We start from the raw sequence: 26,636 nt of genomic DNA, 5'->3' as shown, positions 1-26,636 counted from the left end.
CTATTTTATAACACTGATTTTGATTATGTTGTTAAACAAATCGAACTGCAAAACTCAGGAAAGGAAAAGTCTCGGCATTGGTTGTCCATCACATGAAACAATGTAATGAATTTATAATGAACAGCTAGTCTAATCGGCGCAGATTGTGTTTTGACCTTACCAGGTACCCATTTGCACACCTGGGTGGAGAGAAGCAAACTCCAGTAAAGTGTCTTGGCTAAGGATACACAAATGTTGGATCAGAACACACTGTGTAACACATCCTTACAAAATTATTTCAGCCATTAACCAGAAAAAGGTCATATACCACTTCATTTCACTTTTATTAAATTATTTTTATTATCACTAACACTAAAATTACTATAAAACTGAGCACCAATTTGAAAAACATAAAAAAAGTGGTTTAACAACTAACAAAATACATTATATTAAATGAGCAAATTGATAGGTTGATAAGAAAATATAAATATATGCTTTCTACACCTACAAATGATAACATAATACAGTGAATAATACTGTACTATTGTTTGCAGTCAACTGCCGCTGGAATGTTTATGGTAGTGTGTAAAAAAAAAACACATTTAGGTACCGAATATTCTAGATTTTGTTTTCCAATCAAAATTTCAAACCAACATTAAATCCATCAAATCACAAATATAGTTTTTGTAATGTTAGTTAACATGAAAACAAACTCTTTTCTAAAAACAGTATTAAAATATAATCTTTCTTTTCGTCTGTACCTATACTTAGTCTTATTAGAAAACAAACTGCATCTTACACAGTAATACTAAAACTGAATACACAAAAAAAACACTTTTAAAAAGCTATAAATGAACTTTACATTATATTAAAAGTTGGTACGATGCTGCATTGGCTTAATATTTAGTGTACAACTTCAGTTAAAATGTATCAACATCAAAAGTAGTAATAAAGTATAAAATAAGCAGCACTATACTTTACACACTCTTTACACTTTTTAAAATGATTTTGCAAAACCAAAATACAATTTCAAGCCTTTTATAATTAAAAGCTGAGGCAAACATTCACTGGTAAATTTGGTCCTATTGGTTCTATAATACTTAAGGAATTACCTACATCTGTAGTATATGCAAAATGCAACAAATCGGGTCAAGAGTATATATGAATACTTGTCTGCATCTCTACTTTGATGTCCAATTTTGTATCTGAAGGTTCACAATAAAATAATTGACAGACATAGTTACAAATTTGCAACAACTTGCATGGTTTTAGATGCAAGTTAATAGAGTTAACTAATGATGCATACATTTTACTTGAAATTAATTTGCAAAGCATTAAAAAGTAAATCATTTTACTAATAACATAAACTAGTAACAGTAACATCTTGAAATAGTTCCACTGTCAAAATAGTACCTACAAAAAGAATAATTTGTAACTAACTATAAGTAACTACTGTTCCCCACTTCATCATCATCTTCCACTTTTAAAATACCAGTAGTACCTACAAAAAGAATAATTTATCTGACAGAGATAGATGTGGTTCACGTTGAATGTTTTGGCCGACAAGGTATGCAAGTTTGTGTGCGTATTGGCATGGTGCTGGAACACGAACGGTGCCTGGCCAGTTGTAGTACAGATGAGTTAACTTGTAGGCCAATCTAAATACCAAAAAAAAAATTGTTTGATAAAAGAATTACTAATCTTGAGTTATAAGCTTCTTCTTTTTGTGTTGCAAAAATCTCGGAAAAACTGCACATCTGTGTTTATGTACAAATTAACGGGACATGGAAAGATATGGTAATGATGAACAGGATTCCAAGCAGCATGGAGCAGTCAATAACCTATTGTACAAATTGACTTGATTTGACAAAAAACATTTTTTTAAAGAAAAGAAATGTGTACCTTTGCATATGATCTGGTATCCAGCCGGTTGTATCATGGACAACCACATAGTGCGTTGGTGTCAGGGTGCCTTGGCGTACATGTTGACTGACCAGGAAGAAGTCATAGCAGTCTCTACGTGTGATTGAATGATCGACTATTACTCCTGATGCTGGGTTATTCATCTGTCCCTTATGCTATACCAAAAACATAAATATGAAGTTATCTAAGACGAATTTAATTCATTGTTCCACTTTATAAAGGTCTAAATATCAATTTAAAAAAGGTTTTAAATATGTTTTATGTAATTATTTTATCTAAAATACAGCTAAGTTTAATTGTTAATAATCAAACAAATGATTTGTTAGTTATACTCCAGTGTTTGTTTTGTAAACTGCTTAACTCAACTAAAATCAAAAAGCAACAGAAATGAATAAAAATAGGCCTAGCATAACTAATAATTCGTTTTATTTTTATTGCTTAAATTCAATGTTAATATATTCTAAAATAAAATTGTTTATAGTCTATTCCACCCATACTTACATCTGCAGCCAGGATTCTTGTGTTAATTCGTTTTTGCACAACGACAATTGCTAGGCTAGGGTTGTAGTCAGCCCCGAACGAAGCAAAGCTGGCAGACAACTGCTTCTGCTCATAATCAGCTACCATACCAAGCTGGCCATCACCTACACCATCACGAAATATAATGATCTTTTCTGGTAGACAATGATTTACCTAAATGAAAATGTAAAGTAAATATGTAAAAATTGAGTGGAAAATGATATTGCATGAATAAAAAGTCTTATGTGTGAATAGGTAAAAACAACTACCTGTGGACCTAGTCAATTTCAGTTGTACAGTTAACTCTCCCAATACCGGACACCTGGCATAATATGTCTGGTTTTCCGAAAAAGTCTGATATTCGTAATGTGTTTCTAATGGTAAAATGAATTTTGGAACTTTTGGACCTTAAAAAAAGTCTGTTTACGGGAGAGTTTCCGGTTTTCAGAGAGTTCAGTATTGGGAGCGTTGACTGTATTCCAATTTATTATCTCATGCTATTAAGTCTGACCTGTGTGAATGAGAGATACTGATATTGGCATAGAGTATCACGGTGCTGAGGTCACGACGGTAGGTGGCGCTGCGTGGTTGCTAGCGCAACCAAAAATGCGTTCAGCCTGCCTGAGTTACTCCAAGGTCACCAATAGTTTGGAATAGGCTTATTGAAGTAGTCATTTTAAAACTTAATAATTTTTGTTAAAATTTCAAAAGATCACTAAATATTTGTTCTTAATAATCTATTTATTCTTCAACTACAGTTTAAGTTGAAAAAAATCAAGCTAAGATACATAATTTGATAGAAATACAGATCTTTACTGTTTATCAACATAGTAGTAGCGCTGAACGCATTTTTTGGTTGGCTAGCAACCATGCAGCGCCCTCTATCGTTGTGACGTCACACCGTGATACTCTATATGTGTGGTTGGTTGTCCTCCTTGCTACGTGTCATATTTTATTGATATTTTTTAACACTTTCCTTTGTATAAATTTCCATTTGCACTTTGGCAATACAATGCATCAAGAAATAGGAATACAGTCAACTCTCCCAAAACCGGAATTCACGAAAAACCGGACTTTTTTGGAGGGCCTAATTTGTCCCTATTCTAAATGTACTGTAATTTATTATGAAAACCGGAATACCCAATTCCGGAATCCGGACAAATTATGAAGTAAAAAACACGAAAATTAGCGTCTGAAAACCGGACTGACAGTTAAAAAACTCCAAATATTTACGAAAACAACGTAACATAGTCGTCGCTGACTCGGATTCAATATGATTCACAATGTACAAAAGCTTTTAACCATACCCTGACCATGCATGAAGTGTGCGACGTTTCGCGGTACGATCAAATAATGTTGCTATGGAGCGCTACACTGTGATTGACAGGTCAGTTCATTGTTAACCCACGAGGCGGCAATTGCTTTGTTGCGTATCGAACTGCGGTGGGCTAGGGTTTTTTCACATCGAAGCGCTATGTCTTAATGTCTATTGTTTTTAGCAGGGAGTTGTTAACAACTCCCTGTTTTTTAGCATATGAATTGTTTTTTAATAAAGTTCAATTTACATTCCACTTTGTGTCTTTGTTTTGTTTAAATTATTGTTAAATTCACAATTGCAATAGGACTTTAAAAAGGAATGTTTCACTAAAAATGTGCATCATTATAAATTTGGAAATCATTATGGCAAAACGTAAATGGAATGAACTTGACTTAACTAGTGTTAATAAATTTTGAAATGTTACCAATTAATTATTGTGTCATTATTGCTTGGCTCGTTTACCTAATCAATTTTCATCATTGCTATCAAATTACGTCAAAATAAAGGAGCTTAAAAAACATGTGGTCTAGGTGTGGGCGTTTTTATTTGATTATGACACCTCTGCACATGCGCATCAATCAAAGCCCCGCTTTGCTATTTTTATCACCCATGCTGCTGGTGCTAGCTAGCTCACGAAAAACAATAAACAGACCGAAATTATGTTCACCGTACGTACGTCCTTTTTGCCGTTAAAAACACATTGAGAAACAATAATTTACTATTGTAACATGTTTTATTGGTACAGTAAATAATGTAACTTTTAAAAAAGGTAAATTGAATTAGCTTAATATTAATAAAGTAGGCCTAGGCCTATCAGTATTTATTTAATTAAAACTAGCTTGACACAATCATAGCCTAGGCCTTCCCTACGCTAGACCGTTCCGGGCATCATTCGGACCGGTGATTCAAAGCATTTTCAGTGACAACGTGATGATTTTAAAAATATGTTTTCAGGAAACCGGACTTTCGAAAAACCGGAAAATATATGCCCGCCCAAGGGTGTCCGGTATTGGGAGAGTTGACTGTATATACATGGATTGTAAACTTATATTGCTAACTTTTAAAAATCATTTTTGTATACCATCTTAACTCTTATTAACCGACATCACAAAACATATCAAGAACAGCAGATATTTATGTGGAATAAGAGACATTACCTCTGAGTACTTCTTAATTGCTGCTATGAAGCAAACTCTCAAGCCATCAATCAATTCTTGTCCTGGAAGTTGAAAGCATACTCTTGAATACCAACGGGTCAATGTGCTGAACAACATAGATAGGAAACATAATAAAAATTGTATGTGGCACTTGATTCAGTAAGTTTCAGGCCTAGCTGATAGCGGGTGTAACTTGATTTGATTAAATACACCTGATCAATTCTAAAACATATACATTATTGCATAAAACTGTTCTCATTAATACAGAAAAATTTCAGAACAATTAACATCATAGTCCTGTGTTGTAATATGTTTTGCCTTTGTTAATGTTATACACAAAAGGGGACCCAAAAAGAGATCTGTCATATTGCCCACTTACATTACGATAATATAAGCTTTCTTCTTTTTATCATATTAATGCTGGGAAACAAGCATCAACATTAGATTAAATTCAGCACTTAATGTACTTCATGTAGAAAATCCAGGATAAGGAATCCCAAGGAAATATTAGAGGGGTATTAAAGGTATGTACTCCTTACCGGTTTGTGCTGGCTACAAATGCTCCTATAGACTTCTTTCCTCTTGGTGAGTCATGGTATACATCAATGCCAACTACCATCAGATTTTTCTAGAAAAAAAACCATTGTAATTAAATTAATTATCAAATATAAATAACAAACTTGTTTCAGAAAGGCAAAACCATCTTTTAATTTCAAGTAGAATTGGGAAAACTATCCAAGTAGTTGACAATGGTAGACAAAGTTTTATAATTTAAAAGTATTTACTGGCGGAATGTCCAGACTCCAAAGTTCTCCTCCAAGTTTGCAGTTGATCTGAAGTGCAATCTTTTGTACTACACTTCGTAGCTTATTGGCTTGACTGATCGTCTTGGCAATGATTACTTGCGATGGCACAGCACTCTCATGACAACAAAGTTTCTTGACAGCATTGTAGCGGTCATCACGAGATGTTGGAAAGATTATTACTACTAGTTGCAGCTGTTTGGACAAACAATATTCATTATGAATGATCAACACAAACATGAAAATGCTTAATATTGTAAAATTAGTATTTTTAATTTATATTTTAACTACACTAACAGAAAGCGCAATGATAAGAAAGATGTGTGGTGTTAAGATGGAAGAAAGGAAGAAAACGAAGGAGATCATGGAATGTCTAGGTTGAAGTTGAATGTATAAAAGAGGATGGCCAAAGGTGATGTGGAAAGATACGGTAAAGAAAAAAAGAAAGAAAGAGAAAAGTTGGTTTGTAGGATCATGATGCGCAAGACAGAAAGAGATGGTGTAGCAGCCTGGAATGAGTGACAGTCAGTAACCCCTTGGAACTACAGCAGTACAGGCAAATGTTTGGGGATAAACAAAATATTCTCCATAGGACTGACTGACTTACCCTTGGGTTGATAGCATCCCTGATAACTCTGAGGTATGACTCTGTTCTGTCATCTTGTAGTTCAAGCCGCACAGGATCAGAGATATTGATACCCATTTGACGTGTTACTTGAAACATCATCTGGATGTAATCCGTCGTCTTTTGTGCATCACGACGGGTAAATACTACTACCCAGTCAGTCAGGTCCACCTTTAAAAAAAGTATTGATATGTCAACAACATCTAATGTTAATTATATTATGTGTATACACGAACAACAATTATGTATTAGAAATTACATTCATTTCAAATATTCAAAGTACATTGGGAAAATTAATAGTCTTTTGTGATATAAAACTTACTTATTAGTATTTAAAGACACTTTCCCTGCAATTGCTAATGTTTATTTAAAAATAATGCACATATATTACTTTAAAAACTTTAAATCAGGTCATTCCTTGCTTTAAATGTGCGTTTAATGGTTATTAATATTATGATAAAAAAAGAAAAACGATTTCTTTATTGGCAAAATCTGTTGATAAAAATTAGGGAAGAACTATTCTTCCATTTGTTTTCTCTTCACACTGTGAGCTGGTATTTATAGTGGGCAGCTTAAATGATTAGAATCAACTTATTTTTCACATTTAAAAAACTATTGCAATACTGTAGGCCCACATAGTATTTATTTTTACATAAAATGTTTGTTTTAAAAACCGTAGGGAAAGTGTAAAGAAACAACAGAGTGGGATGACCTATTGCACACAATTAAGTGTATATGTGGGCCACTTTCATAGTCCAAGGTTGGAATTTAGCGATTTTAATATTATAAAATGACATTAATTGTATTGTAATAAAATGATATTCGATACTGGAAAATGGTATAGCATCAGTGGAAAATAATTTCTATTTATAAATATACATAGAAATTATGTTTGCTCTGAGATATACAAAAAACATAATGATAAATGAAAAACAAACAAGAACAATTACATAGAATAAAATCGGGAGCCACTTGTTTATGATGATGGTAACACTAATTTAGATATTATAATTATGACATGTTATAGTTTTTCTGACTCTAAAATTGAAAAAACTTACGGCAGAAATGACTTTCTCTCTACACACTTCCCTTCCCCAGTCAGCTATTTGTGGCAATAGAGTTCTACCACGCACATGAATCTTCTCTTGACCAAGGCACCGTCCTTCCAACTGAATACAAAATTATTATAATTGTTTTATTATTTTGTTATACTGCCCTAAAAAATTGGAAGAACATTATTATAACCAAAACCATAGTTTGAATAGAAAAATATATTAATTAACTTTTACTATGATTTTGTATCTACAACTTTATAAAAAGTGGACATAATACGCTATACAATATGATTGATATACAGAACAGTTACAGATTACATCCACTTCCAACAGTAAAACACATACAAATATTTCACCAGTGGTGATTTAAAAAACTGGTACTACTAGTCTATTTAAATTTTGTTTATACATTTTTAACTATTTCCTTTTATTTTTGCGATCCAAGTTTCTTGTGTAATTTGCTGAACCAAATTGGCGAATTTATTTCATCTCCACAGTGAACGTCAAACAATTAAATAGCATCAGTAAAATTAAAGAATATGAGATTGTAAATAAACATTTTGGCTACACAGTGTTTAATAGTGAACACCCCCATAATTAATATACTCTACCAAATTATTGTTTGATTCTACAGCAACGAACGGATGCAATGGCACCACAAACTTATTATATGATTTAATGGACAAATGATTCGTCAAGCAAGTACACTATACATTTCATAAAAATTTACCTAAGAAATGTTGTAATCTTTTTCATTTTTTTTGGCATTTATGTTTGAATATAATATAATATGCAACTCTAATATTTAGTTCATATTTATGGACATTTTTTGGGCTATATGACCAATTTACATTTATAAGATGGATGCCCCTAAGCCGAAAAATTCAACAATCTTGAAATGGAACCACAAACTTATTATATGATTTAATGGACAAATGATTCGTCAAGCAAGTACACTATACATTTCATAAAAATTTACCTAAGAAATGTTGTAATCTTTTTCATTTTTTTTGGCATTTATGTTTGAATATAATATAATATGCAACTCTAATATTTAGTTCATATTTATGGACATTTTTTGGGCTATATGACCAATTTACATTTATAAGATGGATGCCCCTAAGCCGAACAATTCAACAATCTTGAAAAAATGTAATTTTCCTATTTACAGCAGTATTATTTTATTGGGGGCCAATTAATTTCCCTCATCTTAATCTCTTGTCAAGGTAAATAAAGATGCATGTTGGATTCACTGAGAAATATATATAAAAAAATATGGATCCTTCAAAATGGAGTAGAAGAATAATGAGCTAGTTTTGCTATAATAGTGTCAAATAATTTGGCCATTTTATGTTGGGTTTAGATTATTCAATGTATAAGTAGTTATTACCATGATTGGATTTTTGTCAAGTATAATGTTCCATTTTTGTAACTCTTCAAGAATTTCTGGACTACTATACAGCCTTTCCACAAACTGCTTAAGTCCATAATGTCTTTGGTTTGGTGTGATTCTTGTATGAGTTGCAAGATCCTGAAATAAACAAATATCTAGTTTTAATTTATTTAATTCATTTCAATCCATCTAAAAAATATAATTATCCAGCATTATTATTATTATTATTATTTATTGCCAAAAACCAGTTACAAACAAACAAAACACAGAAACTAAGGGAGTAGGCAGGAACCTAAAAGTGAACCTAATCACTATAACAAGAGTTCAGGTTCCGTACTCCCAAAGTAACAACAATGATATAAAATAAACTATATAAAAATATTTAAAAAACAAATAGACGAATCAACAGTGTCAATATATATCTTTTACTTGGTTGCAAAAATGTTCTCAAATAGAATCAATTAAATTTAATAACAACAATCTTTGAATTTGTGAATAAGGGTTGACTGTAGTGTTTAAAACACAATATATTGCATCTTGTTTGTTTCATGGAAAAGTATGCCCTTAATAGGGGTGTCACAAAGGAGGGGTTCTATAGTATCCAAAATTAACTGGATCAACCTTTCAATTAAAAAAAATATTAGTAGGTGAATTTCCAGAAATGCCAGGGCTTTTGAAATAAGCATTTGATTTTAAACATTTCTTAAAATATTTTGGCAAACCTACCTTCATGACTCTAAAATCTGCTCTCATAGCATCAGTTAAACCTGTTCGAAATGACAACTCAGGAACAAGACAAATCACCTCCTCTTGCTAATCAAAATATAAAAACAAGATATATTTCTTTAAATAATGCTTGTACTGTGCCATAACAGTTTTTGTAATACACCTGAGTATATACCCGAGTAGGTATGTGGGTCACATGATATACTACTACTACTCATTGAAGTTTGTGGTACACCACATGTGTATATTTAGTTCTTAAAAGAAAATGTTGAGTTCCTTGACGTTTCTATCAATATACTTTGATCGTCCTCAGGAGTGAGAATGTTGATAGATATACAGTTGTATCAAACAATATTATTAGTTCATTGAACTCTTCTGTCAGAGTGGAACTTTGTGAAGTGTAATTTCATTTTATGGCTATTGAATTTTGTCATTCTTGTTACACAGTGAGCAACCATGTGGAACACATGGCTGTTGACTTATCACTTGTAATGTGCGCTGTCTGTAATTGTTCAACTTGTGGTCCAAAATTGGAGCGCAGTGAAATAATGATCTTATATTTGTGCATTGGAACAAATAATTTCAATCGAGAATGTTAGGCCAGCCAATGAGTGGGCAATATTGGGAAGGTTGACTGTATGGTATATGTTGTGGGATAATTCTAATCGAGAGTCTTCAATCATAAAATCAATACAATTGTACAAGTTTTGAACAGAATAAACTATTTTAGTTAAAGGAATACTTGGTTATTATCTTAAATATATACCCCTTCATTTGTGCCTTGTCGGTTTCTATCCTTTTTCTTTGGTCTGCTGATTAATAATGGTTGATTTAAGTCTCTGATTTCCTTGTTGTATGCACGTCTATAAAAATGATTGATTATATAGTAAACATAAAGATAACTAGAACTTAGCAATAGGTTGAATTAGGTTTAATATCCGCATAAATGACTAGATTGAATAGAATATTATTTTAATCGATGTATAAAAAAAGAAAAATTTTAGTATAGCAACTAAATGTTACATTAAAGTATTACAGTAACCTATTTTGAATGAAGTCACATTAGGCCAAGTAAAAAAAAGTTACATATTAAAATATTTGAGAATTTTTCAAGATATATCAATATTATTGATATACTCAATTAAAAAAATATGTTATTTTATCAAAATAGAGTACTGACCTGTAGTAATCCACAAATGAGGTTTCTTGTCCATTATGTAGAGTAAACTTACACTGTGGATTTTTGTCCCAAGCGATATCATCAATACGATATGTCTTATTGTTGTAACGTGTCAAAACAATGCACCCAATTAATTCACGTGTACAAATGTCACGAAAATTCTGTCTGTTTCGCTGAATAATGCTGGACCTATAGAAATGTAGAGTAAAACAAAAGAAACGTTACAAATGTACAAAACAAAATTGAATAAGCGTGTTTAGAGTGTATGAACATAATCATTAACTTGCTATAAAGCAGTCGAAAAACTCATTAAACTAAGTGTATTGATCACACAGTATGACCTGAAATTCCAAATTGGCACACTTTCAGAGCTTATTTACACACTTCTCAATTACGAACATTCTATTTTACGAACGCCGTTCGATCGATGCCGTTATCAATCAATTTAAAAAAGTAACATAAAAAAACTTTTACATACCTACTATTGTCTTATTTATAAAACTATTACAAAACAATTATTTCAAAAAATAAAGCAAAGGTTATTACAAATGTAATCTGTTTATTTTGAGTCTAAAAGTTGTCTAACCCCTACGCTAGTGACCAGGAAATCATCCCCACTGCTAGAGTACATGAAGAGCACCCTGCAGATGTTTTTGAAAAAACCAAAGGTTGATCACAAACTGCAAAAATGCTAGCTATGATGATCATACTAACAATTTAGTTTGGTTTGTGCATATTTTTACATTAGACTCTCATTTATTAACAATTTAAAACTTTGCTGTCAGTTGCCGCGTATCCATTTTTCTGGAAATTCCATTTATTTGCTGTCCACACTAGATTGTAGTAACTTTCAAAATATGAAATTAAGTGGTCCAGATTGGATTTAATATTAATACTTCATAAACAGATTTGTAAAAATTACATTTTTTTCAAAATATGCAATAATATTGATGGAATTTTGGTACAGAGAATGTGTGTAAGTAAAAGCAGAAATATCAATCTTTTTGGCAGTCAGTGTTAATTTACATATTACATTTAACTGTTGTTTTATACTGTATTTTTAGTACTGTTTTTTCTTCTTACTATACTATGCACAATAAGTTTGGGCATGTTTTTACCACTGATTTTAATAGAGGGCGCTTTTTTCAGAACCTTCTCATTTATAAACTTGTTCATTTACGAATGCCTCTCAGACCAAGCGGTATATAAAAAGGTTGACTGTACTCTTACAGTATGCTGGATTTGAAAACTTACATTGAGTCCAATATAGTTTCATAACATAATACTTTATGTGAAATATCTGTCTGTAACATGAGACCACCATCATAGTGTTGAATAGCTGTGATGTAGCCAGGCCAGATCTGAAGTTTGTGTTGAGGTACTTCAACACTCCTTGAAGGGTCAAAATAATGACGCCCAACTTGCTTTAATTTTAATTTGTCCATTATCCTGCGGAAAAAACACTTCATTATTAACATTTGAATAAAAAGAAATGTCATAACACATAAAAAACTAAATCTTTTATGACAAACACAATATGAATAGATTATGAAACAAGTGAAACATCGGAATGACCCAACAGAACTATAATAGTATACCCGTCATTCCTATATACATACATAGATATGGGATCCTCCTCTTCTACGTCGTGGAACTGGAGTCGAAAACCTATTCAGCACCAAATAGCCTACTAAGGTGTTTGTTAAGAATTTTCTTTGATTGTGTAATGGCCTTGACTTGCCTGATTTCCATACTTAAAATACGACAAATAATTGCCACATTTCTAGAGGAACTTAAAGTTTTCAAATTGATATTTTGATCACATTTTCCCCTAGGGCTCAAACTTAGCCTGTAAACTAGGATGATCAAAAAAGCCTGTTATAAATTAAATGGTGGCCCTCAGTAAAAATGCATTTTGTAAACTAACCTATGGTATCAGAAACATAGAATATAACAAAATAATACCTTCGGAATATGACATTGTAAACACTAACGCAAGCCTCTGGTGCAAGTTCTTTGACAAGGTTAATAGTGACTGTAACATCTGATTTATCAGTCGGTCTGATGGACTGGAAACTCTGTAAAAAAAATCAAATAAAAACAGATTGAAATATTTACAGTATTTATACATATAAACACCCCACATGGAACATTGCTTGCAATAAACGCCCACAACCCTTGAATAAATGCTGTAGGAATTTATTTGTTGTCCTCAAATAAATACACATTAATTTACAAAAAATGCATACTCTAGTTGCAGTAGAAGTTATTTCCTGTAGATGATGAAATTTACAAAGCATTTTGATACAATTTGTATTCTTTTATCAGTGTTTCTCTTGTATTTGAGTTATGTAACCATTTTACACCTTAAAAGCACTCCCTTTGAATAAGCAGAACCACAGAGCAAATACGTTATTTACTATTTTAATATACAAGAAATTAATAAGCAAGAAATGTGAAATACAAAAATTCAATTCATGTTTGTTATCCAACATTTTGCCTACCTGAGACCCGACTTTAACTGGAAGATACAAGGTAGCACCATCAAATGCACGAACACTACCAATCACATCATTGTGTTGGTAAAGTAGATGTGCTCTCATATTTCTACTGTCAATTTGTGGTTCATATGACACAGCATACTGATACACTGCGCTTGTATCACACTGAAGACGTACATAATTTGAAGACAGATTCACTCTGGGGAAAAACAAACAATTCAACTGAAACATGGCTATGGAATATATTGCAATGCCTATCCAATCCTAACGAAGAAAGCATTTTCCTATCACCAATGTTTCGCACTGTGATTTGTCAACAATGGCAATTATGTAACGCTCGACTTCTGTTCCAGAGTCTGCAGTAATAACTTAATACAAGCGATAATTAACGAACTTACAACATGTTTCTAGCACTACGTTGTGGTCAGACGTTATGATATGGCCAGCTGAATTTAAAAAGTAGTTTTTTCATCTCTTTCGTCACATTTACAACAATTTTAAATTTGGCATTATATGCCAAATTTTCTTCCAAACCTTATTTTTTTGCTCAATTCATTATCTTTCGAAATTATCATCGTCAAGTTTATTTTGATAACGTCATCATACCAACAAATTATAACATGATGTGGGTCCCGTAACACATAATAGGTACAACTCAGCCCTACATACATGCATCATGTCATAGGATAGCGTACATCAACTTTATACGATCCTGTATATGTTAACATACATGCATGTTTAAACAATTTTAATTTCATTAAAATTATAGAAACACGATCACCTATAATTCAAATTAAATTTTAGTTCTATATTGTGTTTATATTATACTTGTTTTTGCTGTATATATTTTATTCTTGGGAGGAAATAAATTTAAAAAGGGGCATTCCACAGTATTTTTTTGTTACGGACAGAACATTTTTTAGAATACAACTAGACATATCTTAGAAATAAAAAAGAATACAAGATTCACAGTAGAATAAATGTATACATATATATGGCCAATGTTAATTATGAAAGTCAAAAAAAGAAAAAGACTAGACAAAAATTTTTATTATGAAAATTGTATGCGTCGCGGATAGGACGGCAAATGGACATGACTTTTAAGATGGTTTACGTTTTTTAATATTTCTCCTCATTTAAAAGAGATTTTAAAATTTGTTTTGTATTATGTTGGCAGATGTTGTTTTAGGTAACTGGATGTTAATTATACAAATTTGACTGCAAATTTGTCCAGGTTAAAAAATTGAAAAAATAAGTTTATGATTTATCAAAACAAATAATGATACTATAATTACAGTATTTGGAGTTTTAAATGTTACTAGAATAATAAAGAACACAATTCTTTATTGGTGCTGAAATGAAAGTATAGACAAAACTTGATCTACAGTATATTGATTATGCTTTAAGTTCCAACCAAGTCGACCCTAACAAACATTTTCCCTTCTTTATCAAATTTGTATAAATGAATAATATTTAGTTCAGGTTTGTTTCTGGGAATGTCATCGACAATTGCAACATAGTTCACAATTTTCCCATCCTTAACAAAAATGTCTTTTCCGTTTAAATGAAAAATGTCATAATAATAATTTTTTAATATGATATTTTCACCAAAAGTTTCAAAATATTTGATTATCATGTATTGCATAGTTTTTAAAAGGAGAAAACAAAATATTAAATTGTGGTACCAATACTTTTAACTGTAAAAATTGAAAAAACAGTAAAAAGATGCATAGTTTATGAAATAAATAGGGTTACAAATGCCAGTCCGTAACATCAAATATAGTTTTTCATATTTAATAATTCAATAACTTAAAAAATAAATATCAGAAAAATAAAACAAATGTTATTTAATAAACTTCAACATGTCTACTTTGAGAAATGGCCAAGAGTTACATTAAAATCAGTAAATGAAATGTTTAAAGTGGAGCTACACCCAGACTTTCTCAGCTTATATTATGTTTAAGTATGTTTAATTGAAAGTGATTACATAAAAAAAAACAGGAAAAATACGGAAATATTTTCCTAAAAATCATTTCTAAAAAATTGGTCAGAAAATAGTGTTTTTTAACACATTACAGTTTTTCAGTAACTTAGGGGTTATTAGTTTACAATACGTCGCAAACGCGTTACACTTAGCGACTGACGCGTTTTAGTCACCGGTCAACGCATTGATGAAATGTCTCCCCTTTGGTAAATTATGTGTCGAAAAATGGGGAATAAATTTTATACACACAATTAATTAATACGATTTGTTTAGGCCTAAGTAATATTTCCGATAAGAATGTCATTATAATTTACATGTAACCTCATGATTTTCACTGTACAACAACAGCATAATAATCTTATCAGATTGCTTTTAACTTTAAGCTAGGGCTAGGCCTAGCTCAGCTTCTGCTCAGCCTAGCTCAGCTTCTGCTCAGCCTAGCTAGCCTTGAATTTTTGTCTAGAGGCCTATGTATTCATAGGCATGGTCGTTTCGCCCCATTTATCGTTCCTGGGTTTTCTCGCACATTAAGAATTGTGAAACACAAAATCCTATAGTATACAGAACAAGAGTAGTAAAGCGATGTGCAAGCTTAGACCTGACTGAAAAGCAACTATTCAGGCACCCTATCATGGCCCATGGGTAGGCCAAGGTCGGGTGCCAGCAAAACAAACTTCACTGCTGTCAGCCTAGCCTAGCTAGAGGCCACGCAGCATCGGTACATACCTACACTCTAGTAGGCCTAGGCCTAGCTTTATTGAATATATAGCCACGTCTTTCTCAAATCTCGTTAAATTTGACATTTAGTAATAGTCTCATAATCACATTATTACACTGTGAAACATAATAGGGTCACATTCAGAATGTTTTAATATACTTTTCGCCCGTCAAAAATAACATCGCGACAAAATAACAGATCGCCAGCTGCAGTGTAGTGTGATTGTGAAAAATGTCACGTGATCGTACTCCCTAGCAAAATAAAAAACCCAATTGGACCCGAACGGGGGAAAGTGTCTATTTACGCAAAATTGCGCAATGTATACGTGATAAAAATACCAGAAATAGAAAGATCTGGAAAAATTACATAAATATACATTTTACATTTTTTTTTTTGGTGAAGAAATGAATTTTTTAGGATTATTCAAATATACCCCCCTTTTGCATGTCAAAGAATAGGAAATTACAAGGTATCCCCCCAAAACGCAAAAAGGCGTGATTTTTAAGAAAATCGTACTCATTGAAAAAAATTTCAAAAAAATATGAAGTATAAGCGATGATATTTTTAAATAATAGTTGAAATGTATGAAAAATAGTAATTTTCTGGGTGGAGCTCCACTTTAAACCCACGGACCAAATAGTGTGGAATGCCCATAAAGAAAAAAATATAATAATAAAAAAAAGTATTTCGCTTCGTCGATGAACAAAAACAATGTTGTTGGTTAAACTTCATTGTACAGGTCGGTTTGTCATCGTCGTTTGAAAATAAGACAATTCCCAATTCATTCCCCACAAAACAACACCACGCCGTAAGCAGTGAGTGGATGGTATATTGAGTAATTCAATAAAATCATGGTTAAATGTAGAGTATTTTTTAGTGCACGTCATTGTATAATATGTACAGAAAACACGACTACCGGATATCAGGTGAATTCACGCATGAACAATGGCTGCTCATTGATAATCAATTTGTAAAAAAAATCATGGAAAAACAATTTATCATCTACAGTGTTAAAAAGTCATAGCTCCCTAAAACAGAAACACACCCTAAGACAATTTAAATAGTCTACAAATTTCTTACTTCTGTCCATACACTCCAATCTTCTTATCTTTTTGCAAGTGCAACTTTGTCATCTTGTCTGTTACAGATGTATCCGGTGTCATGCTACTAGAAGGAGAATGTCTTTCTGGAACTCGTGACTCTTTTATCTCAGGAGATGGATTTCGCTGAGTGTCTATGTTATTTAAAGGAAAAAATAATGTCAAAAATATTATTGTTAAATGTTTTTAATCATCTATATATTATCTATCTTTTATAGTAAAATCTACAAAAAACATTCAGACTATTTAAAATAAAGCAGGATGAAAGAAACCAAAATAATTTTAACTAGACATGTAACTCGTCACTTTGACGAGTTAGTTATCCGCACGACAAAGGCCACGTAGACGTCATACGTTAGAATATTGCACACAGAAAAAGATTATGGCAATATGACCTGAACTGAAGAATATGATACTGTATGTTGTTATTGCTGAATTCTGTTATTTTGTGTCATTATTATACAATATAATCTGTATACATATTACATACAGGGTAGAATAGGTGAAATGACTGGACCCGCCATTTATTCCAATTTTTAACATAGCGACGGTATCAAAATGAAACACTAAGATAGCAATTTCGGAAGGAAATTATCTCGGCAACAACATATTAATGTGTAGAAGAAATTTAAATACGTAAAATATTGATGCGTGCCCTTTTAAATGTGATGAATTATGACGCAAAAGATGAAAATACAACTTTTTTTATTTAACTGGTCATATGATGACGTCACAACATTCGATTGGCAAAATGTTTACATAAATTCGTATCTACAATCCAATAGCTTCCAGAAAACGTTTTAATCATGATTATCACGTTTTATTCTGACGAGCTATAACAGATTGAAATTTACTGTAAAGATGAAAATAATTGACCCACGTTATTAACGTTTTTAGACATGATGACGTAATAAAAATTAAAATATTTTTAAGTCATGCGAAAGATAGTTGATTGATCTAGACAATATCAAAATCGGGGTGAAAATGGAAAACGGATAAGTAGAGATGCGCTCTATTAAATGTGATGGGCTACGACGAAAGATACAAAAATCCTAAATTATATATTCGCGTGGCCATACGATGACGTCACAATGTCCGGTTAGCCATATTAATACATGATCCGATATCTATAACTCATCAACTTCAAGAATATGTCATCCACAAAAAATTGACCGTCCAGTTTAGAAATTACGACTGTTTAAAAAAAGGCATAATTTTGACAAATTTTGACAAATTTTTTTACTTTTTCATCAAAAACTCGCGAAAATTATCCAATTCTACGTGCCCGTATGACGTGATTTTAAGTCGAAATTGTTTAAAAGTTTGTAAAATTACTAGAAAAGGCTGGAAAAACATAAATCACGCGAAAAAAAAGTGTTTTTGCGCTACGTGCGCACGCGTACGTAAAAAAATTGCGCGCGCCTGGGAATTTTTGACATGCTTAAAATGACATGAAACGCGTAGAAAGTTGATTAGAAATTGAATTTTCGCATTTTCAAATTTTAAACGTGCGTGCGCGCGTAACTTTCTGTGAAACATGCCATTTTTTTTCCACAGACAGTTAGCGCAAGATAAAAATTATACTTTTGCTAAGTTTCAATTTAAATTGTTTTATGGTTTTCGATCTATGTTAAATACGCGAAATGCATAAAAACGCGCATAAGTCATGTTGCGCAACTCTGACATCATTCAAAAATAGGAAAGCACAACTTCACGTGAATGCCCATATGTTGACAAAGTTATGAAATGTTAACTTTACAGGTTTTAGAGATACGCTCTGCACAAAAATGACAGAAAGAAAGAAGAATACAGAAAAAAAAAGATGATGAAACCGGACAGTTACAAGGAGTTATCCGCCATGAGCGGATAACTAATAATGATGTGACATGTACTAACTTCCATTTGAGTCTTGTTTAAGCTGCTCTCCAAGCGCAGCTAACATGAGCCCTCTTCCTTTAGACTTGGTTGACTCAGGTTTAGAGTGGCCATTTGCACCATTCGTAGATTGAGTAAAATTGTCATTTTGTTGGCCTGGACGACGAGGTTCTTCTAAAAGCTTTAGGAGGGCTGCTCCTCGACCTCCACGTCCAAACCCAGACATTCTTCAAAAACTGTGGTTCCCAACTGAGAATTAAAATAAAAAAATAATTATAGGTTATTTACTGCAGGATAACAGGGCGACAACTACTGTAGCCTTTAGAAGCATGGATAATGCAAACGCTGCCTTAAAATCCTGCATAGGCTAGGAGATGACAAGTTTGTAGCTGCTTTTATTTTGTTATGATGTCATTGTGTAAGCCAATCAAAGCTGAGCTTTCCCGTGATCGGTAGAGTTCACGGTTGCATGACTTTTGGCTATTTGATTGGTGGATGTGAATCACCCACAGCGGAATGTTTTCTCTCACATGGTCTCTCTCTACTGAATGAATTCAGAGTTCTCTAATTGAAAAAAAAAAACAAGAAATTTCGGGTAAACAATTGAGGGTGTGCTATAAGCTAATATTAAGTTGTACAAAAAGTACACCATCTGGGATATCCAACACAAAGTTTTCTAGGCCAGGCCTACCTACCAGCATATGTTCAGTAATAAACAATGGGCAATGGTATAGCCTAGCCACCTAGGCCTACGATAATTTTGTTAATAAATTTGACTTTTTCTCCACTACAAATGTTTCACTGACATTTGCATGTAAAAATCTTTTTAGAGTAATGTCCTTTTCACCTAGTGGGTGGACACTCACTGCCCAACTCTACTGACACATATTGTGGCATGTGCAATACAATGTCACACATGTGTGCTTGACATGGCAGTTGATGGATGGCTGTTAATTTGTGAAACAAAGGCCTAAGAAATGCTTTTGTTTAAATACTGGGCGTCATTATAAACAGCCTATTACAAAAATAAGCAATTCTTCAAAAGCCAAATTTGCATTTGAACAAGAAGCTTTTAAGGTTTTTGAAAGAATAATACTCATGTTGGTATCATAGTAAACATTTAAGAAGTTAGCGATGTCATCAATGAACGTTGGCAGCCATCATGCACAGGCATAGCTGGTACGCATCACTAACATTTTTAAAGGCAGCTAATATAGTAATAGCCTGTGAAATTGGTTATGCCAAAAATCTCAGTTTTCTGTAAAAGTATTTAAAGTGAAAATGGTTACTTAGAGCTTATGAACATACGATTCAAAGAACCCGATTCCAAACATTGGATTTCAAGGCTGGCAATCTTAATTTTGTGGAATTTGCCCGTGTTTACTTACTAAACACATTTTGAACACAGGCTTATGAATTAAAGGTTTAAAATTGTTTTGTTTTTATTAGGTACAATTGTGGAATAGACAAATTTGTAATGTTCGTTATATAAATGTAATCTCTGTGACACAGCTTATATACAATAAAATATCAATAAAAAAAACATTTTTATTAAGGATTTGACACTTAAAACAAAAATCTAAATATGTGATATATGAAGGATTAATTGTGACCCGGTCTGGCAAAACCCTCTCTTTGTCGGCAATTAGAAATTTACGTAATCAGTCAAAATACAGTACGTCCAAATCGACTACCCATTACATGTTTTTGCATTTTCAAAATATTTCACTATTTAAGAATACATAAAGTTATGAGTTTTAAAAACATGCATTTTCCTTATGCCTAACGATTTATTCACGATCTACGCTAAATTTTGCATAAATTCAGTTGAAAGTGGCCAAGTTTGACCAAATTTTGATCGCCAGTTCGCTGCACAATGTTGAAAGGTCACACATCAAAATAAAGCTCATCCATTTTACATTATTATTCAAAAGTAAAGTGTTCTGCAATTGTTTATTCTATAGTAAAATAGACAAGTAAAAAACAATTCACGTCATAAATTCAATTGTATTTTGGGCTAGGCCTTATATATTTTTATTATGGATGTAGGCCTACTAGCTTATTATTGTCAATACATAGTTTTATTTACATTTTATATATAATCCTATTGGCTCTTCTTAATTATTTATTTAATTTATTCCAGTCCTTTCATATTACATTTTTTCAATCTTTGGATTTAATCCCAAACATCACAGCAAATCTTCCATGTAATGTTAGCTAGAAATTAGCTGTGACACCGCAAGGCGCTTAACTTGTCTAGGCTAGTTTACTACTAAAGCTAGCCCCCCATGTCGATGCACCACTGACGTGACATGTCCTGATGAACACCCAACAGCAGGTCTTACAGGCGATAACGGCGAAAATAATCTGAATGTGAACACCACCGCTGCTTGGTTCTTAGCTGTCAATATTGTAAACACTTCCGAAACCAGTTACAATAAGCTTGACGTTTGTTGCTTGCTGCTTTTCAATAGTGCAAAATAGTAAAGTGACTAAATAGGTTAAAACGGCATCTGAAATCAGTTAAACTGACCATCATGTGTCATGTCGCGATCATGTACAGTAGAGTCTGTGACGCTAACATATTCAGCATTTACAGTAACTTTGAAACATTTTTTTTACACATTTTTTATACCTATTAAGTATTATACTTAAACTTCAATATATAAGTAATAATTCAACCAAAAAATGTTTTCATAGATTCGTTCGCTAGATAGTAACAATTCAAACTTTCTACCGTGTGATGTCCGTGACAAAAAAATACTCTTACAGTACATCGTTCCTGGCTAAAAATGATCCTTTTCGACAATGTCGTAGAGTAGATCCTACTAGGTCTATATTGAAAACCACAAGTCAGATTTTTGTGATTTTTTCTTTATTGCAATATTGATACAAAATACTAGGCTAACACAGGAATGTCTAATTTGGTTGAAAATTAACAACTTTTACATCGTTATCCCTAATTCAAGCGTGCCTACTCTCCACAATTTTATGGCTATCAATCACGATGGTTTATTTGTGGAAAAATAGGTACTGTATGTGCTAACAATTCTTGAATGCAACAATGTTTTTCACCTTTTTTTCCAAATAAGAAGTGTAAGTTAAACTAAATTATAATATCAAAACAATTAAATTTAATGTTTGTATTGTGGGCAATTCCTTGTTAACTGCTACCATAAGGTAAAAACTAGAATGTTGTTGAATCAACTTGTGTTATATCATTAGAAAGCCGGAAAACTCCCAAGTCTGTATTTATTGTCTTTTTTTTATTTATTTGTTTTTATTTCGACTTTTGTCTGAAAATACAGACTTGTGAAACACGTATAGAAATCGATTTGCAGACTGCAAATATCTGATAAGAATGACGTAGGTTATCATATGGGACGGGCGGTATGTAAATATGAAAAAGATCGAGTACATAAAAGTGCTGAATGTATCAGTATATAACTGAAATATAAAATCGTGTTGCCAAGTTGTTTTGTTTATTAATTGTTTAGTCCTCCTCCTTCGTAGACCTACTCAACCCGTGTATGACCTCCCAAATAAAACGCCAATAAGCTAGGCTCGCACTGGCCGATCGCCAAGTCGCCATGGGCGAAAACATTTCTAGATTGGCGAAAAATAAAACGGCTACTTTAGCCATTTTGGCGATGACATATGATAAAATAGATAATTAAATAATCATTTTGGCGAAAGCATAAAGTCCAACTAAAAGGTCCATTTGTCGATCTCCAAGCATTTATTTTGTTCGTTATCACGTTGTTTACTATACTTCAAGCTCCATTTTTCGTCAACTTGTTTCGTTGTACCAGGCGTCTCTTTGTTATTTAAAAAAGATGGAGATAGCAGAGGTAGACTGCACAGAGAGACAGACGTTACACGACACATGGATGATGAAGTCTACCCAAACTATCACGTGTTGTGCGCTGCACAAACGATCGACTACGTAGCCGACGGCCGGTCGGCTAATTACCGGGATTGTCTATTTTTCGATAGGGGTGTACTTTTCAGATTAAAAAGAAACATTACAGTATCTTTGATGAATGACGTCTTAATCTTATCGAAATAAAAAATGTATGCGTTATGCATTTTAGAGTCTTCCAATTTAATGTTTCATATTTTAGCCTTAATAAACTTCCCTCGTGCGTCAGTGTAAACAAAACAACATGCGGGAAATGGTAGTGTCTAACGGGGATTTAGCTAAACACACACGTGCATCTGAGCGGGACCGGCCGCCGGCTTCTGTGTTGTTGTGTAAATAAATAATAATCGGATAAATTTCTCGCCCTGACAGAAACGCTTCGGCGCAGCCTTGAGGGATGGAAAGACGTGTACTCTGTGCTTTGGCCTATATTATCTTACGTTTAACAACGATACGAGTGTTCGTTTGCTAGGAATTTTCCTCAATATTTTTAGCATACGATATACCGTTGCGTTGTTGTACATAATTTTGTAGGCCTAGGTCGGCGGTTCTGCACTTTCTCACCTCTTGAGCATACCCAATTTAAAAACATTAACCCGCTGCGCGGCGGTAATTCTGAGTGATTCTAGGACACGATTTTCGCCTGGTACGCCATGGAAGCCGTCACACGCAAACATGACCAGCCAAGCGTAAAAAACAAAAGTAACATAGCGTTCAGGGGATTTCAGAAAACTGTAAAATGTTTCTTATTAAATTGATAACTGTATATAAATGCTGTATGATTAAAAACAATTTGAACAATTGTTTTGATCATGTAAAAAAAATACCAAAAAAAATATTTTTTTTAATCATACAGTGATTTAGGCATGGCTCTTTATCTCAATGCCTTACAAAAATGTTCAGGGAACAGTGTATAGACCTGTTGACATAGATAAATTGACTAAAATGTTTTGACCACTATATTTCAAAAATTTTAAATTTTGGCTATAAAACGATTCATTTGGCTAAATAAAAAAAATTTGACTTTAGCCATTTTGGCTATAGCTAAAATGATTTGACTAAAAAAAATATTTTGACTTTCGCCAAATGGCTAAACAAAATGAAATGTTAGTGCTACCCCAGATAAGGTACATATCACCACTGGCACACAACAGAGCTACACCATCACACAGGACAGGGTCTGTGTGGGAATTAAATCAAATTATCTCCGCATAATTAATAAATGATCCATTCAATGTTTGATTTGCGGAGAACCTAGCCTAGCCTATCATATCAAGACAAGTTTTCATGTTCTTGGGAAAAATCCCATCAAATGTTTACCAGACTACTATGCATATAAAATCATTTCTAGCCTTCAGAAACTTTTATCATTTACCCAAGTACACATTGTCTAAACGTAACATAGCGCATCATCTTAGTTGTTGGGTCAAGTCAACAATTTTTGTGTTGAACCTGTAGGAACTTTTTTAATAATCTGGGCAAAGGCTTGTTTGTAGCCCACTAAAAAGTTATAATCGTGTAAGTAGTCATAATACACAATTTTTGTCTTTTGAAAAATATTTTAATGTTGCTATCCATTTTTAATCCGTATTAAGCACTCATACATAGCCAGTATTGATTGTCTGTCAGTGTCACATCCGTGACACCTATTATGTAACGTCCGTTACAACTATTTAAGTAGCTATTAATTAAAATTGGTAAAATAATTTAAAACTTTTTTATCCATTTAGTGTAGAATAGACTAATAAATACACTAATAAATGTTCATCTTCAGTTTTCCAGTGAGCTGAAATTTACATATGAAGTCAAATTTTCAGTTATTCTAAATAAAAGAAACTGTGTTGAAGCATCAAAACCCATAACTCAATTTTGAAGCGGGCCAGGCTGCGCGTGCATGGTGGCCGGCCTTGCCTTGGTTTTGCAACACTTCACATCCGCATGTACGACGAACGCTCGAAACAACCAAGAAACCATAAATGTGTAAATATTAGCGGTCCGGCTTGATCATCGGTATTTTTAACTTTAACGATTTTAAATACGACAAGTAAACAGGCTTTAAGGGTCACACTTTTCTATTCCCTTTAAATATCTGCTGCCCTCTATCGGTTTTGCTAGTCGCTACCTATTATCTTGCCTTTAGTCTAGAGACTAGGCTAGGCCTAGCCCAGAAAGGAGTAGGCCTAGCTAGGAGCTAGGCTAGGCCTGGCCCTACTAGCCTAGAGCCTAATCGCCGATCGATGACATCCCTCCTCCGATCCTACACACTAGTATTACTAAGCTTATTAATATTATACATGAAAAGAACAATAGAAGATTGTTTTTTAATTATTTTAAAATACTAAACTTACCCACTAGGCCTAGGCTACTTGTAGAATTATATTTTTACACCATAAAAGTAAGAAAAAGAATTGGCTTTTCGAAAGCGTGGTGTGTGATGTTTTCATTGGCACCCCACCACAGCAGCTCGAGAGAGAGTAGTCGTCGACGATAGAGTGCGTAAGTGTTGGTTGTTGTTTGCAGCGTTGCCAGCGATAAAATTTAAATTATGTCGTTATAGCCTGTGTCTCAAATAATTCCAGATTGGGCTAAATAATGTGAATGCCAAATTCCCAAAAATGTGTCCCTAAGTAGCGCCACCAACGGTTGCATACCTAAAAAGTGTCTGTAAAACCAACAAAATAGGGACTATGTTCTTCAAAATTTATATTTTTAGTTTGTGTAACTAACATTAATCATTTCTCGCAATATTTTGGGTGCGAAAATGGTACCGGTACACTAATTGTTTCAAACGATATCAATCCGACAAAAAAAAAGAAGAAAACCTTTTATTAGTAGGCCTATCACAGCCAGTTTTGAGTTCGGAAATAGCACACGAATATTAAAATAGAAAATATATTAATGTCTTCAGGACCTCAGCCCCACCATAGTTGAGGCTGAAGACAATTTGGAAAATAGAGAGCCTGCTCGATGGGGCCGGAAATGGCAATTAATTTCAAATATGAAATAAACATGTGTTTGTGTCTCCAGGAGGTAAGACAATTTATTTTTAAAAACTAGGGCTGATGCCCGGAAATGGCACAATTGAAAATATGAAAAAAAATATATAGTGTCTCCAGGACCTCAGCCCCACCATGGCCGGGGTTGAGGTAAGACAAATTTTAGGGAAAAAAATAGCTGCTCGATGACCGAAAATCACTTAATTTGAAATGGACACAAAAAAAAGAAAATTCTTGAAAATTAGAGCTGCTAGGTAAGTAGCTCTGAAACGAATGGGGGGAACTTGTACGGAAAAAAGACCTGTTTTGTACGATATGATATTGTGCAAGGTGATATGTACGAAATTACAAGATTAAACAAAATATTATTCTTGTTCTGTGGTACTTTAATACAATACTTACTTTCTTGTGTAAGAACATAAACAGACTATAATACTACAATGTTCCTACAGCCCAGTTCACCGGTCTGTAGCGTTAAATAGAGCGTATAAATATTCATTAATGGCCATTATGACACCTATTTACTAGAGTATAGAGTGCCCTTTTATAGGCATATCATATTTGTTCATTGGCTACAATAGTAATTGCACAATAAATGTATTGGTAACCAAAATAGTCTTGTAATTTATTTAATTTTAAATCCACCCTGGAGGATATCTTTGCTTATATAACTATATAACAAAGAACCGGACGGATTTTACAGTTGTTCGTTATACAACTTTTTCCTACTGCACGGGTGCATCCATGGTGTATCAAATGACAGGAATTGTATTGGAAGGTATAAGCTACATTTGAAAAATAATGCATATTAAAATGACCAGCAGAAACTCTTCAGCGACGTGTAGTCAAGCGATAAATACCG

General features: G+C 33.0%; 1 protein-coding gene across 1 annotated transcript; it reads right to left on the bottom strand.

The window, feature by feature from the left end:
* Window positions 1-1,245: 1,245 nt before the first annotated feature.
* Window positions 1,246-25,237, bottom strand: LOC140051183 (piwi-like protein 1). The gene is made up of 18 exons (XM_072096317.1): window positions 25,127-25,237; window positions 18,878-19,105; window positions 16,962-17,115; window positions 13,183-13,378; window positions 12,644-12,756; window positions 11,933-12,127; window positions 10,679-10,867; window positions 10,265-10,361; window positions 9,499-9,585; window positions 8,770-8,910; window positions 7,383-7,493; window positions 6,307-6,495; window positions 5,682-5,894; window positions 5,436-5,524; window positions 4,897-5,002; window positions 2,404-2,595; window positions 1,882-2,057; window positions 1,246-1,637 (listed from the first exon to the last, which is right to left on the bottom strand). Exons 2-18 carry the CDS (start codon window positions 19,080-19,082, stop codon window positions 1,481-1,483), a joined length of 2,610 nt encoding a protein of 869 aa, XP_071952418.1. The 5' UTR covers window positions 19,083-19,105; window positions 25,127-25,237; the 3' UTR covers window positions 1,246-1,480.
* Window positions 25,238-26,636: the final 1,399 nt, after the last annotated feature.

The sequence above is a fragment of the Antedon mediterranea genome, chromosome 6, assembly GCF_964355755.1.
Source record: "Antedon mediterranea chromosome 6, ecAntMedi1.1, whole genome shotgun sequence".
NCBI lineage: Eukaryota > Metazoa > Echinodermata > Crinoidea > Comatulida > Antedonidae > Antedon > Antedon mediterranea.
Note: the sequence above shows the minus strand (reverse complement) of the source record. Positions and strands in the feature narration are given on the sequence as shown.

Bases quoted from the DNA above. Each gene is read 5' to 3' on its own strand.
- LOC140051183 (XM_072096317.1), bottom strand. From the start codon at position 19,082: ATGTCTGGGTTTGGACGTGGAGGTCGAGGAGCAGCCCTCCTAAAGCTT. The intron at 17,116-18,877 runs GTTAGTACATGT...TAAATAACATAG, and splicing joins TAAACAAGACTCAAATGGAA to ACACTCAGCGAAATCCATCT. The intron at 13,379-16,961 runs GTAAGAAATTTG...GTTTTTCCCCAG, and splicing joins ATTGGAGTGTATGGACAGAA to AGTGAATCTGTCTTCAAATT.